At 41.0% G+C, this 15,114-nt stretch overlaps 1 protein-coding gene across 1 annotated transcript in view; it reads right to left on the bottom strand.

Moving 5' to 3' along the window:
* The window catches only part of CTTNBP2 (cortactin binding protein 2), a 170,514-nt gene that overhangs the window by 47,458 nt on the left and 107,942 nt on the right, over window positions 1-15,114 (bottom strand). The window contains exons 10-16 of the mRNA XM_083366677.1: window positions 13,575-13,850; window positions 12,372-12,467; window positions 11,643-11,722; window positions 9,513-9,599; window positions 9,329-9,428; window positions 7,882-8,034; window positions 7,475-7,662 (exon numbers count right to left, since the gene is read on the bottom strand). Coding sequence (XP_083222803.1) covers window positions 7,475-7,662; window positions 7,882-8,034; window positions 9,329-9,428; window positions 9,513-9,599; window positions 11,643-11,722; window positions 12,372-12,467; window positions 13,575-13,850 — 980 coding nt within the window. The remainder of the gene's footprint in view (window positions 1-7,474; window positions 7,663-7,881; window positions 8,035-9,328; window positions 9,429-9,512; window positions 9,600-11,642; window positions 11,723-12,371; window positions 12,468-13,574; window positions 13,851-15,114) is intronic.

The following is a 15,114-nucleotide window of genomic DNA, read 5'->3' as shown; positions in this document are numbered from 1 at the left end:
AAAAGATAGAAAAGATTTTTTTTTAATTCTGAGTTAACTTGCAGTTGGCATTTTAGTGAAACTGCCCTTAAAAAGGTAACGTACTTACCACTGTTGTGCCCATCTGGGCTTAAAATCCATAGTTCTGCAGCAAGGCAGAACCATGAATGCATCTTGTGAATTAAGGAGATTAGCTTTTTGAACATACATACACAATTTATTCAAATTTATCTTACTGAATACACACACACACTAGGCAAAGACTAGGACAGAACTATTTCTTTTTAATAAAACAGAACTTGCCTTTTACCTGAAAGAAGAATATGGTAATATTGCAGAGTTAAGTTAAACTGTACCTAAAATCTTGATTTTCTCAGAGTGCTTATGGCTCCTATTGGGGCTAAATATCTTACAGTATATAAAGACTCTGGGTATGGCTGTAAATTTATTATTACCTTTACTGTAAAAAGAAATATATCAATGGATTCTTCTTGGCTGTAAGGCCCAGCCCAGCCTACCTAGGATTTCCTGGGATGCCATTGCCTATGCTAAACATGCCAAAACATCTATTTTGGTCTGCATTTTCTCACTCAAAAGTTGGAGTTTATCCAAGAAAACTCTTACCTCCACTTTAGTTATCCTTTATCCCCTGTTCAATTATCTGAGTATGGCTGCTTCAAAAACATCAACCAGGAGAGGAGTGAAAGTACCTCCTCTCCCACTGCTGGCACAGAATTCTACTACAATTCACCTTCCCCATCTATTTCATGAATAGTTCAAGGAGTATAACAGAGAGGTTGGAGGATTGTTGTTAATCAAACTGGGGAACGTGAAGAACTGTTTTGTTTTTGGCTTAGGATCAACTACAAGACCAAGAACTACTGTAGCATTGCAATCCTTGTCCCATATTTGAAGCAACAATTGTGATGCCCCAACATTTTTAATTTTACATTAGGATTTTTTCCCCCCACATTCTGTAAGAAACTGAATTAAGAACCAGGAAGTTTCAGCTTCAGTCTCAAACTGCAAATTATTGCAATGACTCATACTGAGCCTACTTCATACAGATAGTTTTAACAATTATTATAGTAATACTTGGGCTCTGACATTCTAAAGTGGAAAATGTCATTGTTATAATCACAATATGTTTAGCTTACTTTTTTAATAGCAAAGCACAAACCTATGGATAACATTCAGTTGTGATGAAGAGGCAATCTTGGGATTGCCATGTGTTAATAACTAAGTGGATGTCCTTCTTAATTACTGTAAAACAGACATGGATCCTTTTGAGGAAAAGTCCAATCAAAAGTGCAGGCCAAAGAGCATCTTTTTTGCACTAGGAACTGGCATTCCCATTCACTCCATTAAATAGCAATATTTTGACTAAACTTTGAAGAGAAGATGATGTACTATCTCTCACTGGCTAGACATGAGGATTTGGAACTCTCCTTATTAGCAAAAGGTCTGCAGTCAGCAAAAAACCTACTATGGAGTTCAACCCTGAACAACATATATTCTCTTCTATTGCAAAAAACAAATAAACAAAAAACCTCCAACAACCCATACTGCACAGCAGTAGGTTTTGAGCAACTTGCCTAGAGACAATCTTTTATTCTGTGGTTTGACTATGAATCAGGATAAAAAATAAGCTAGCTTGGAATTGTTTTTAAAAACAACTTAATTAGAAACAATCCAATAATACAGTGTCAGCTTAACATAGTTTAACATCACTGATGAACCACACAAGTCATCCTCGAGTTATGAGCATTCACTTAATGCTTGTTCGAAGTTACGCGATCAGCACTCCCTAGTGTTTATAAGCAAGTCCCAAAATTACGAATATTGCAGCACCATGGCAATCATTTGCCCTTACATGACTGCAGAGGTTCTGCATCATTCGCCCTATTCACACACACCCCACTCCTCACAACTGCTTCTCCCTCCCTTCCTGATGCATAGGACTCAACTTGCAAAAATCTGTCTCCTCTCTGCTGCGGTTTCTTTCCCTTTGAAGGAAAAGAGAGTCAGCTTGGAAATGGCAATGGAAGCTCCTGGGTGCCATAATATTGTGAGAGTACAAACACCCATTCTCATCTGCATTTTATCATTATTATCTATGGACTGTTTATTCATCATCGTCCATCCATTGGATTTTTCTCTTTTTCTTTCTGCGACCCACCCAGAGCTGGATAGTGGTTCTCCTTGAAATTAGAAGATCTTGGTCACTCTGTGAGGGTGACCATGTTCGGGAGTCACTGTCCAGCTCTGTGGACATATTATTAACATGTTTGTTTTGCCGACTCATCCCTTTTTTGTTTTGCTTCTACTCTTAATGATTTACACCGCAAGAGAGTTGCTTAGTCTGAGAGATTCCCCCCTCTCTCAGATGTGGCCATCCACTCTGTGCCACCGTTTCCTTAATGATGGGTCCTGGGACCCCGAAAGGTGGCATGGCGCAAAAAGGAGGCTTTTAGGGTTTCTTTTTAGAATTTTTAATAGGTTAGGGAGGGGGGGAGGGGTATCAGGCCCATCATAACGAGGGGGGTTTGCCGGACCTACCTCAGTCTAGGTTGGCTGATGGCCACGGCAATAGGGGGGCAGAGATAGTTCTGGGACCCGGGGGGATGGGGTGGGGACAGCAATCCCCACGGTGGTTGGGAATGGTGGCAGATGGAGGAACAGAGGGCCATATCGTAATCTGGGATCACACCCCCGCTATTTTCAAGCTGTGGCCCACTCCGACCCTCTGGTTTCCACCTGTGTTCCCAGGGGAGGGGGAGCACCTGAGCTCAGGCTGATTTATTTGAATGCCAGGTCTGTGGTGAATAAAGCTCCCCTCATTCATGATTTGATCGAGGAGGAAGACGCAGACCTGGCATGCATTACGGAGACATGGCTGGGCTCAGAGGGAGGAGTCCCTCTGATTGATTTATGCCCTACAGGTTTCTGTGTGCTGCATCAGCCTCGGGCTCAGGGTAGGGGCGGCGGGGTGGCGGTTGTTATCAAGGAGGCCCTTTGTCTGCGGTTATCAATGAGGCCCTTTGCCTGCCCCTCAGATAGGCAGATGTGAGTCCCTCCTCTTAAGGTGGGGCCCTGGTGGTCAGTTGGGCCTGTTGCTTATGTACCTTTCTCCCAGCTGTGTGGCAACGGCTCTGCCCGGGCTACTCGATGCTTTCTCAGGATTGGCGGTGGAATTTCCCAGACTTTTGGTGCTGGGAGATTTTAACCTACCTTCCCTAGGGGGGCATCAGGAGTGGCCCGAGAGTTCATGGCTTCCATGATGGCCATGGACCTGACCCAGATAATTCAGGGCCCGACCCATGAGGGGGGAAACACGCCCAACCTTATTTTTATCTCCGGGCAATGGCTTAATGATCTGGGTGGGGTTTCTCCATCTGTACAACCCCTTTCATGGACAGATCATCATGTCCTGTGGCTGGGCCTCCGTCATGCCACCTCCCGCTGCTGGGAGGCGGAACCGACTAGGTGGTTCCACCCCAGGCGCTTGATGGACCCAGAAAGCTTTCAGACAGCGCTTGGTTTGATTCCTGCTTCCCTCTCCCACAGCCTGGTCAAGACCTTGGTTGACGCCTGGCAACGGGCTGCTTCTGAGGCTCTCAACCACGTTGTTTCTTTGCGGCCTCTGACTCGACGCAGATCCCGGTGGGCCCCATGGATTTCCATGGACCTACGGGAGATGAAGCGCCAGAGGAGGGGCCTAGAGCGCATTTGGAGGTCCAGTCGGTCTGAGTCTGACCGATCACAGTTAAGATCTTTTACGAGATCTTATCTTGTGGAAATGGAGGAGGCGAAGCGAACTTACTTTGCCTCCCTCATTTCGTCCGCAGATAATTGCCCAGCCGCCCTGTTTAGGGTGACCTGTTCCCTTCTAAATCAAGGGATGGGGAAGATCCCCTGCAGGGACACGCCAAGGAGTTTAGTCAACATCTGCTGGACAAGATCGCTGAGATTTGGACCGGTCTAGACTCCTATTGGACAGTATCTGACGAGGGGGAAGCGACAGGTCTGGCCAATATTATCTGGGAGTAGTTTGACCCTGTGATTCCGGATGAAGTGGACAGGATAATGGGTAGATTAAGTGCCGTCACATGTTTATTGGACCCGTGTCCCTCCTGGCTGGTTTATGCGGCTCGGGAGGTTACACGAGGCTGGCTCCAGGCAGTGATCAATGCCTCTTTGAGTGAGGGGTGTTTCCCTGCCGCCTTGAAAGAGGCGGTGGTGAGGCCCCTCCTCAAGAAACCTGCTCTGGACCCAGCTATTTTGAATAATTTTCGTCCTGTCTCCAACCTTTGCTTTCTTGCGAAGGTTGTTGAGAGCGTGGTGGCACGGCAGCTCCCGTTGGTCTTGGAGGAAACTGAGTATCTGGATCCATACCAATCAGGTTTCAGGCCCGGGTACAGCAAGGAGACGGCATTGGTTGCGCTAGTGGATGATCTCTGGCGGGCTCAGGATAGGGGTTATTCCTCTGTCCTGGTCCTATTGGACCTCTCAGCGGCTTTTGATACCATCGACCATGTGGTATCTTGCTGCGACGTCTTTGGGGATTGGGAGTGGGAGGGACTATTTTACGGTGGTTCTCCTCCTACCTCTCGGGCTGTTCGCAGATGGTGTTGGCAGGAGGACAGAGGTCAACCCCGAAGCCCCTTGATTGTGGGGGTGCCTCAGGGGTCGGTCCTCTCTCCCCTCCTGTTCAACATCTATATGAAGCCACTGGGTGAGATCATACGTGGTTTCGGAGTGAGGTATCATCAATATGCTGATGATACCCAGCTTTTCATCTCCACTCCGAACCAACCCAGTGATGCCCTCGACGTGATGTCCCGTTGCCTGGAAGCGGTACGAATCTGGATGGGGAAGAACAGGCTCCAGCTCAACCTGGCCAAGACCGAGTGGCTCTACATGTCGGCATCTCGTGTTGTCCAAGATTTACCATCTTTGGTTATGGGGGGAGAGGTGTTGCCTCCCGTTGATAGGGCGCGCAACTTAGGCGTCCTCCTGGATGCACGACTCGACTTAGATCATCATATAGGAGCCGTGGCCAGGGGGGCATTTGCCCAGGTTCGCCTGATGCGCCAGTTGCGCCCCTATCTGGACCGAGATGCCTTACGTACAGTCACTCATGCATTTGTTACCTCCCGTATAGATTACTGTAATGCTCTCTACATGGGGCTGCCCTTGAAGACCACCAGGAGGCTTCAGCTGGTGCAGAATGTGGCCACGCGGGTTGTGATGGGAGCATCCCGATACTCCCATATTACACCCCTCCTGCGTGAGCTGCATTGGTTGCCGGTTGTCCTCCGGGTGAGGTTCAAGGTGCTGGTTCTTACCTATAAAGCCCTGCATGGCTTAGGTCCGGGATACTTACAGGACCGTCTGCTGCCAGGAACGACTTCCCTCCGCCCTGTGCACTCACACAGAGAGGGTCTCCTCAGGGTGCCGTCAGCTAGACAGTGTTGGCTGGCGACCCCCAGGGGGAGGGCCTTCTCTGTTGGGGTGCCTGCCCTTTGGAATCAGCTTCCCCGAGAACTTCGGATGGCCCCAGATCTCCAGTCCTTTCGTCGCGACCTAAAGACGTATCTTTTCCAACTGGCCGACCTGGACTGAGGATGGGGTTTCTTAATATTGTTTTAATTTTTATTGGTTTTAGTAATTAATTATGGGGCTTTGTAATTTAATTCTTTTTAAATATTTGTATTACTGTTTTTTATAGCTGTTTTATTGTTGTGAGCCACCCTGAGTCCTTCGGGAGATAGGGCGGCATATAGGTCCAATCAATCAATCAATCAATCAATCAATCAATCAATCAATCAATCAAAGAGATAATGCCCCTCATGCGAGTTCAAACATCCATTTTCTGAAAAAAAGATCATGGCCCCCGGAAGCTTCCATTCTCTGAGGGGGGGGAATGTTTGCTTCGTTTGCACACCTATGGGGCAAAGCGTGGAATCGTCCATGACCCAGTTGATCGGCTTGCTTGCATGCGCTGGCCTTGGTCTGAGGGCAGGAACAAAGCCTTCAACTGAGCAGGGAGGCATCACGGGGCCAGAGCTTGGGTTTCTCGGCTCTGTACAAGTGGAAGAAAGTGGAGGCGCAGCAGCAGGATTGCTTTCAAACAATAAGAGTTGGGTGTGCTGCTTGCTCGCATGCGCCAGCCTTATTGAGAGCAATCCCGCTGCTGCACCTCCACTTTCTTCCACTCAGATCGAGCCAAGAAACCCAAGCTACTGCTGCTCATAAACTTTTTATTAGAAGGGAGACCTTGGGGAAACTGGATTCTCCCTCTGTGAGCAAATGGGGCAGTTCAAAACAAAGCAAATTCAAAGCGTTGCATTCACACACAGAAGGAGCTCCCCATCTCCTCAAGGTCTCCATTCAGATAAAAAGTGTTTGAGCAGCAGCAGCCTGAGTTTCTCCGCTATGTCCAAGTGGAAGGAAACAGAGGTGCAGAGCAGGATTTCTCTCAATAAGGCCAGCACATGTGAGTGAGCAGCACACCTGTGTCTTCTTGAGAGCAATCCTGCTCTGCACCTTCTGTTTCTTCCTTAAGGATGGAGCAGAGAAACTCAAGCCGCTGCTGCTCAAACATTTTTCACATGAGAGAGACCTTGGGGAGATGGGGAGCTCCTTCTGTACGGAAATAGGGTGGTTGAAAACGCAGCAATTTGCTGTATTTTCAAGCCTTGCATTCACATGCAGAAGATGCTCCCCATCTCCCCAAGGTCTCCATTCAGATAAAAAGTGTTTGAACGGCAGCGGCTAGAGTTTCTCTGCTCTGTCTGAAAGGAGGCACAGAGCAGGATTGCTCTCAATAAGGCCAGCATACATGAGCGAGCTGTGCACCCGCGTCTTCTTGAGAGCAATCCTGCTCTGCATCTCCAGTTTCTTCCTTATGGATGGAGCTTGAGTTGGGAGGACAACAAGGAGAAGAGCGGTCAGGATTTGGGCCATCGGCCTGTCAGGCAAGGAGTAGGTCGGGCAGGCTGGGTGGCTAGCTGGGAAGGGGAGATCCATCACTAGGCCCTCCATTGCCTTCCCCATCCTGAGATACCTCATATACACTTAACAAGCCATGTCTTAATGAGCAGGGAGTTTTCTCGTTCGAGGTACGAGATTCACTCCGAGTTTTCGAGTTATAAATGGAATGGGCAGGCTCCATTACATTCATAACTCAAAGACTGCCTGTAATCTGATACTGCGCTGCAGCTATGCTATTCAAAAAACAATAAAGCATGGTGTATTAAAAACAACCAGTCGGCCTCTGGGGCCTAGAAAATTACCAGCTGTTGATAGTAATTACTCCTAAAATTTATCCATTAAAAATAAAAGTTTATTTCTGCAACAATTTTCTTGGCCATAATGATGTATTCATGAGATCACTATGAGCTTGACATAAAGCGAGGCTGACTTTAGTAATCATCTAAAATATATTTAGTTGTGAAAAACTGACTCAAACTTAAACATGTAAGATTCCTACCTTGCTTAAAACCTTCCTTCGCAAGAATCTCCGCAGGACACCATGGATCGGTTCTCCATCCCATCTTAGCTGAACCCAGAGGAAATGTTGCTGAACCATCAAGTCAGAGCCCTGAAGCCGAGATTTTGCAATGGTCCCGATGAGGAAACAGTTTTCATGGAAGTAATATGTATATGATACTCCATTGGCTAAAATAATTTTAAAATATAAGAAAAAAATGTATATTTTCTATAGTTGTAGTATAAAGAATCTCACAACTCAAATATAAATCAATTAAATGAATTAAAAATCACTATAGGACTTTAAACGGAAGGAGACAGAACAAAATGGAATCCTATTCTTTTAATGTTTATTTTCTCTTCAACTCCTGATTACAACCAATCCAAATGAATTAATGTATTTTATACCTTTTTTTACAGTGTAGAGGTTATCCAAGCCACGATTTTCAAGAGGTTGAAGAAACTCCCCGAGTAATTCTGATAATGAGGCTTTTTCTAAATTTTCTAAAATGACGATGATTCTGTTGCTTATTGAAGGCTGTTTCACTGGAATCAAGCAACCTGGAAATACGCACAGTTTATTGTGTCTGGCAAAAGAAAGTCCATTTCACATATCTAGAAGGTATTCTCATTATATTTGATGGGGGATGGAACAACCCAAATTACCAATGATGAGCAAAAAAGGGAGAGTCAGATGACTGTACATGAACAAAATTATATGGTTGCTCCACACACCAAAGAAGTCTGTTATTTTAATTACAATGAATTACTGGCAGGAAAAGACACTTAGAAGTGTGGTGGATTCTCCAACTAGAGTGGGGGAGAGGAGTAGAAAACACTGGTCAGCTTGGAGTCCTTCCAGGGAAAGAAGTGAGAGGAAGTCAAACCACCTCCCATGGAGAATTCCTGAAGTCTTTGGCTGTTCCCAAGAAGAAAATATACTCAGTCTGCTGAGATTCTTGTAAATAGGAAGGCAACAATAAAGAAGCAACCCTGATCAACTCATGGTGATTCCTTGCATCTGACAACAATATTGCCAGACTGACTACATTCTTTTGGTAACAGCCAATTCTGGGGGAGGGGGTGTGGCCTCTATTGCTTCATTCCCTGCAAGGACTCCAAACTCTCCAGTCTTTTCACCCCTCCCCCCCTTTCTAGCTGGATATTCCATCACAAGGGGACTCAAAATGCTAATGTCCATATAATATTAATATATGAATAAAAAACCAAAACAATGTTTTAAACATTGTAATCTTTAAAACAGTTGAAACACATTTAATGGGTAATCCATTAAAAGGTACTAATAGTTCTCATTGAGCCCCTCTTTTTTTCTAATTTTGAAATATTTTGATAAAAGTATTTTGTTATAATGTAATCCATTTCTATTGGAAATAAGCCCCATGGTGTTGAATGTAGTGTATTTTCATATAATTACTTGTTTGCATTCATGACCTGTTATACACCAATTGTTGGGAAGTCCCCTTGAGATGATTGGGTTTTTCAGAAGTGGCCCATTGGTATCAGGAAGGAAATGGTTTGAGAAAAGTTCTGATAATAGAGAGGAGAGCCTTACAATTGTCATGCTAGGAAAACACAACAAAGAATCTTAGACACAAGCCATGAATCTACTGAACCTACTCTTCCCCCTACCCTGGACACATCTCTATCATTAGAAAAAAATTAAGCCACTCTTGGACATAGCATACTGTAATGAATCAGTATGTATAATGAAACAATCCAATAAAAAAGCTTATACTTTGTCAGATTTTAGATCAGAGATTTTATGAATGAAAAAGTAGCTTTGCCAGTATAAGCACCAATAAGCATACATCTTAAAGTCAGAAATAATTCATACCATTGTTGATGAATACTTCTGCAAGTTGCTCCTTGGATAAATCAGCGTCTATCTTCACTTTGACTATATCACAGCAGAAACCTGCAGCCAGTTGCTTGTGCTATGTCAAAAATTTACAAATTTAATAAAAATTTATAGTGTGTTCTTTCATTTTTCCAAATGCTGTGCAGTTTTATCCTTTTACCTTCAGACACAGGGCTATCTGATAAGCCACGTAGTCTTGTAAACTTCCTTCTGGACCATGAAAGATAATATTACGATACTGTTCCACCTAGGGAGAAACAGAATAATATTCATGTACAATATGCAATTCTAAAACGTAGTATTTTCAGCAAGTCTGTTAAAAAATTAATAGACACACAAACACAGACACAGGCACAGAAACAGGCCCACATAGGCAGATACACATATTGTTTTATGGAGTAAATGTGTACATACATGCTCAAAAGAAGAGTTCAGTTGGATTTACCAGTATTACCAGGAAAGTAAGAATAGGATTCCAGCCTTCCTTTCCCTTTCCTGTTGTATTAACAATGGTGCTCTCTAAACCATGTGGTAGGTGGATTCCTTATTTTTACATAGCTTTCAGGCTTAGACTAAATAGATGGCATTCATCTTTTGTTTTCCATGAATGTTGGTAAGAAACAGCTTCCTAATTTTTAGCAAAATAATTTTCCTATAACATCAGAAATTGAACACTAAATAAAATAAGTCAGTGTCCATAAACAGGTCAACTTTTTAGTGGAAGAAATAAAGATACAAAGCTAATTAGATTTTAGGACTATGTTAGGAGAGTCAGCCTGATTGATGGAAGCCTAACATTATTATCTTTTACTGGGAAGCTCTAGGAACAAGGAATCTACCAGTAAAGTTTTAAGTTATCAAACTCCCATGACATACCCATACACACACTTTCAAGCCAATAGAACCATCAAAATGGAGAATGACTACAGATATGCTTAGAGCTGTGATATCTTGAATTAAATTGCTGAATTTTCTTCCCCCATTTTTAAACTGCAGGTTCCAGTACTAGTACTATAGTTGTGTTGGGAGCCCTAAAGCACTTCTGGATTGAAAGGATTGAATGGTGACATCACTGCTGCTATCACTTTACGTCCCTGTTAAGTTGCCCACCTAAGTTGTAGCCATTTATCTACTTGCGGTTGCCCCTTTTGAACTGCTGGGTTGGCAGGAGTTGGAGCATGTGATGGGAGCTTACCCTATCCCACGGTAGCAACCAGGTCTCAAATGTGAGCTTGCCAATCATCAGCCCAGCATCCTAACCTCGTGAGCCCCTGCATTCCTTGCAGATTCCAGAATTCCTTCCTTATAGATGTCATAAGTGTTATGATTTTATATTCTGTTGCAGAACATGGAGACAGCTGGTATATGTGAGTTCCTCACTAAAGCACCTTGTTATAAAAAGACTGCTTGGAATCTTGATCTAATCCAGCATAATTTTTCTAATACTCTTAGAACAGTGGTGGGGAATCTGTGATTCACCAGATGTAGCTAATCTAAACTTCAATTGTACCTGAATATAGACTATGCTAGATCACTAATGTCTCTTTGGTGAACTTAGGGAGAGGTTAATGTTTTGACTCATACACAGGAATCAAGCAATTTAGAGTATGTTCATTGAAGTCAAATATCCTGGAAAAAATGGTGGTTTGCTGACACAGCTTCTGCTTCTCTTGAATGGCTCTTTTCACAGTTTATTCTAAGCAATAAGATGAATTGATTGATTGACTGATTATGTGCCATCAACTTCTAGTGACCACATATATAGATTTTCTCCAAGACAATTGAATGAAACCAGGGAAGGAAATAAAATTTTCATAGACAAAGGTTTAAGGGAGAGAAGCAGACACAATCTTCCAACCTCAAAATAATGTTACATATTCCAGTCACAGTTATTCAGTTAAACATAAATATAATTTTGCCATTACTTTTTGTCACAAATAATCTGCTTCTTAATACTATAAATCAGGGGTTGGCAACTATGGCCCCTTTATGACCTGTGGACGAACTTTAGAATTCTTGAGCCCAGGTTGTCAAGGGGCCATAGTTGCCCTCCCCTGCCATAAATGATACCCCAGAGAAAGAAATTAGTTTGTTGCAGTGGTCAAACTCCTGATTCTCTTTTTCTCATTCATGTCAGGGAGTCCTGACAGCAGTAGATATCAACAGACTTTTCTCAAATGCTTAGGTAGGAAATGAGAGTATTTTATAGGATTTTCCTTCAGCACATTTATAGAAGTGGCAAGGCAGAAAGAAATATAATGTTGTTAGGAAGTATTAAGCATCTTCATACCAGCCTGAGATAATTCTGTAAAGTTGGAAGATGGATCATAGATGCATAAGTCACACTGTGCAGATATCCTTCTTGGGGACCTATAGGACAAAGAATAATGAATACAATTCCATGGTTAGGAGGGGCTAAGTATTAAATTACACACTACTGTAAATGCATAGCATTTGCCTACAGCTGTAGTTTTTATTAAATTAATCAATCCAAACTGCCTTGAAAAAACTTCTCTGTGAGTTATTCTGGCTGTATTGGATAACAATGAAAAACAAAATTACATGCATGCTTTAGGCAAAGCATTCTGGAAAATTCTAACCTCTTTAGACACGTTACACCTTCATAATCATCATAATATCTGTAATGTAGGACAGAACTGTTGTGATCATATTTCAAGGTGGTGAGGCTGAGAATGGAAAGGCCCCCAGAATGATAGTTTGAATAAAACCTTCTTATTGTATATTTTATTTATGAGATAAATATAAAATTGTAGCTCAAAACTAATTATTGAAAATAATTTGCATATGATATGAATATTGTGTGCACTAAGCTAAGAAATTATCTGGAAAGATAATTAAAAATTAACTGTTGTAGCTGAACTTCACATTTTTAATTGTGAACATATTCTAGGAAGGGTATTGAACTTTAAAAATTAAAAAGAATATATTGAAGATGACAATCCTATAACTTTTCATTAAAATGTGATATATGATGCTAGACAGAAATAAATGAATTTACCAAGTAAAGATATGATGATGTGTTCCACCTCACTGCTTTTCAAAAATTCCCAAGGTGGCTGGGGAAAAGTCTGACCTACTGACCATGAAATATTACCTGAGAAAGAAAGAAAGAGAAAGAAGAAGAAAGAAAGAAAGAAAGAAAGAAAGAAAGAAAGAAAGAAAGAAAGAAAGAAAGAAAAGGAGTTCAGAGGCATACCCAGAGCACTAATAGTTTTATTATGATGCAATTTATATAATACATCACACACTTTTATATTTAATACAGTGACTATAGTACAACTCATGTGGGGGACTAAACAGTTCATTATTTTCCCCATCATATTTGAAAACTGAAATAAAGTTCAGGTAAAAAATGATAACTGAAATTGTTGGATTTCTGCAAATAAGGGTAAAGATAAAGTTTAATGAAATTTCTACCCGGCTTTTTATTGTAACTATTATTAATTTATAATCTGGCATTCATCTCTTTTATTATGCATAGATTAATGCAGAGTAAAGGAAATTACTGGAGACAATACATATAAATTCATTTTGCATATTATTCTACAGACCACATGAACTGTACAGATTCCACATGCTTTATCACTGATAACCTGACTCCTACAATAATAATTAAATTGGACCGTAATTTGTAATATGTATAATAATTTGTTCAAAATAACCCCCTTTGGTTGTTTATAAAAATAGTAAAGATGGGATAAATACAAACAAAATAAACTATGACTCCACTCCAATTCCTAATTTGTCCTGATATACTCACCAGGAATCATGGTTTAATACAAACTCAAATCAATTCCTAACTAAACTAATAAGCCTGGTACAGGGGGAGGGGATGAATTAATCACACACTGGGATACATACATTATATTAAAATGGGGTGCATGGAATAAGTCACAGTTGGTTTCATATATCACACTAAAGCATGAATTATACTGTACAAATCAATGACTGGATTAATACAAGACAGTAAATTAAAAAAGCCAAATATCAACATTATACTGTAGTTGAATGTGATATTATATTATAGGTTTATTATCATTCAGACACAGGAAGGAATAGATAAAGCCAAGTTTTCCTTGAGGTCTCTGGTGAGTGTTAAATCTGAAGACAGTCTTTATATTCTACCAGCTTCTTGTAATTGGCTTAGATTTACAGAAGGTACTTTTTACATGTGAAAGATCTGTGAAACAACAGTGCTTACCCAGTTTGATGGATAATATACTGCACGCAGTGAGGCCGATGCTGAATTCTGTGGTATTATTAGGTGTCAAGTCTTCCAGGCTTCTCCATTCATCAGAGGCAATTGCTTGGAAATGGTTTGTCACTGCCTGAGTCACCGCTTTTGAAAAATCATCCCAGGTTGTCTGTTTTCGTATATTTAACATCCATACAATATTTTCCATATCAAAATCATCTGTACCATAGCAAGTTTGCTCAATCTGGGTTGCAGCAATCCGTAAAGGGATTTTAAAAGCATCTGTTTAAGTAGAATTAGAAAACTGTACATGTCTGCAACAGAGGCATAGCATTACCAGTACATTTTTTAATGCTTTGCATTTCTGGATCCAAGAACTAGTTCTGCATTTACATTAAAATATGAATCCAAGAGAAACAATGATTTTTTTAAATAAAAATTATTTCACTTTATAGCAAAAGTTTACACAATGATGGTCTCAGATCTACCTTCATAATCTTTGATTGTTGTATGATCTTTTTCTTTCGTTAGATGAATATTGAATATATCTAAAATGCTTCAGATCCCAATAGACAGTAGCCATTTGCATCACACACTTTAGAGACATTATAGCTGGATAGATCACATGAAAGTTTTATTTAAAATCTGACAAAACGATGAAATATTACTAATTTATATTTTCATTTCATGCTTCATGTTCTGTTTGAATCAGAAATGAAAAGTGTGTGGAGTATTCCTCACAACCATGTTAATGTGTTTTCCTCCTATCCTTGAGATGGAAGGAAAGTATTTTAATCAGTTGCAATGCTCCAACTTTACACACCTCCGTGATAAGGCCCAGCAGTGTTGCTGCCCACACACAATATAATAGCTACAGTATATAGAAAATTGCATATGTTCCAGTTAATAGAAATCAAGCTCAGTTCAATAGAGAGTTTATCTTTTAAAGTATCTACTTTAATCAGCTCTTTCCACTATTGTCCGTATTACTTGTATTTTAATAAGTTTTTATCTTTGTATTGTGAGGTATACAAGAAGTGTACATGTTGTAATTTTCCCTTTCTGCTAAAGGAATAGGCATATAGAGGCACTTAGCCAAGGTATTTTTAGGAAAGGAGATATGGTAAGCTGGAGGAATAGAGAGAAACTATATACACTGACTTAAAATATACTTTTAGAATAGTGCACACTATTGTAGAATGGCATATAGCTTATGAATAACATATTTTCCATTTATATAAGGTTTATTCTTTATAAAAACTGCCTAGAATTAGTATTTTAAAGTATAACTATGAATCAAAGTGCAGCCATGTTTAACTGAAGCATGAACTCTGTTACACACATAGCTTCTAGATGCAAAGCAGGCATTCTTATAGATAATCAAGGGAAGACATAAATATTTTATAATTGCAGTTATCCAGTTTGGGTAACAGTTCACCTTATAGATAAGTCTATATCCTTAGTTACCAGGATGTTACAAATCATACCATAGGCAAAGAAGGGAAGATAAGACAGAAACAAAAGGGGCTTTTGATCTAATAATTGG

The sequence above is a fragment of the Vipera ursinii genome (genome assembly GCF_947247035.1).
Source record: "Vipera ursinii genome assembly, chromosome: 6".
NCBI lineage: Eukaryota > Metazoa > Chordata > Lepidosauria > Squamata > Viperidae > Vipera > Vipera ursinii.
The sequence above is the reverse complement of the archived record's forward strand: the minus strand, read 5'-3'. Positions and strand labels throughout refer to the sequence as shown.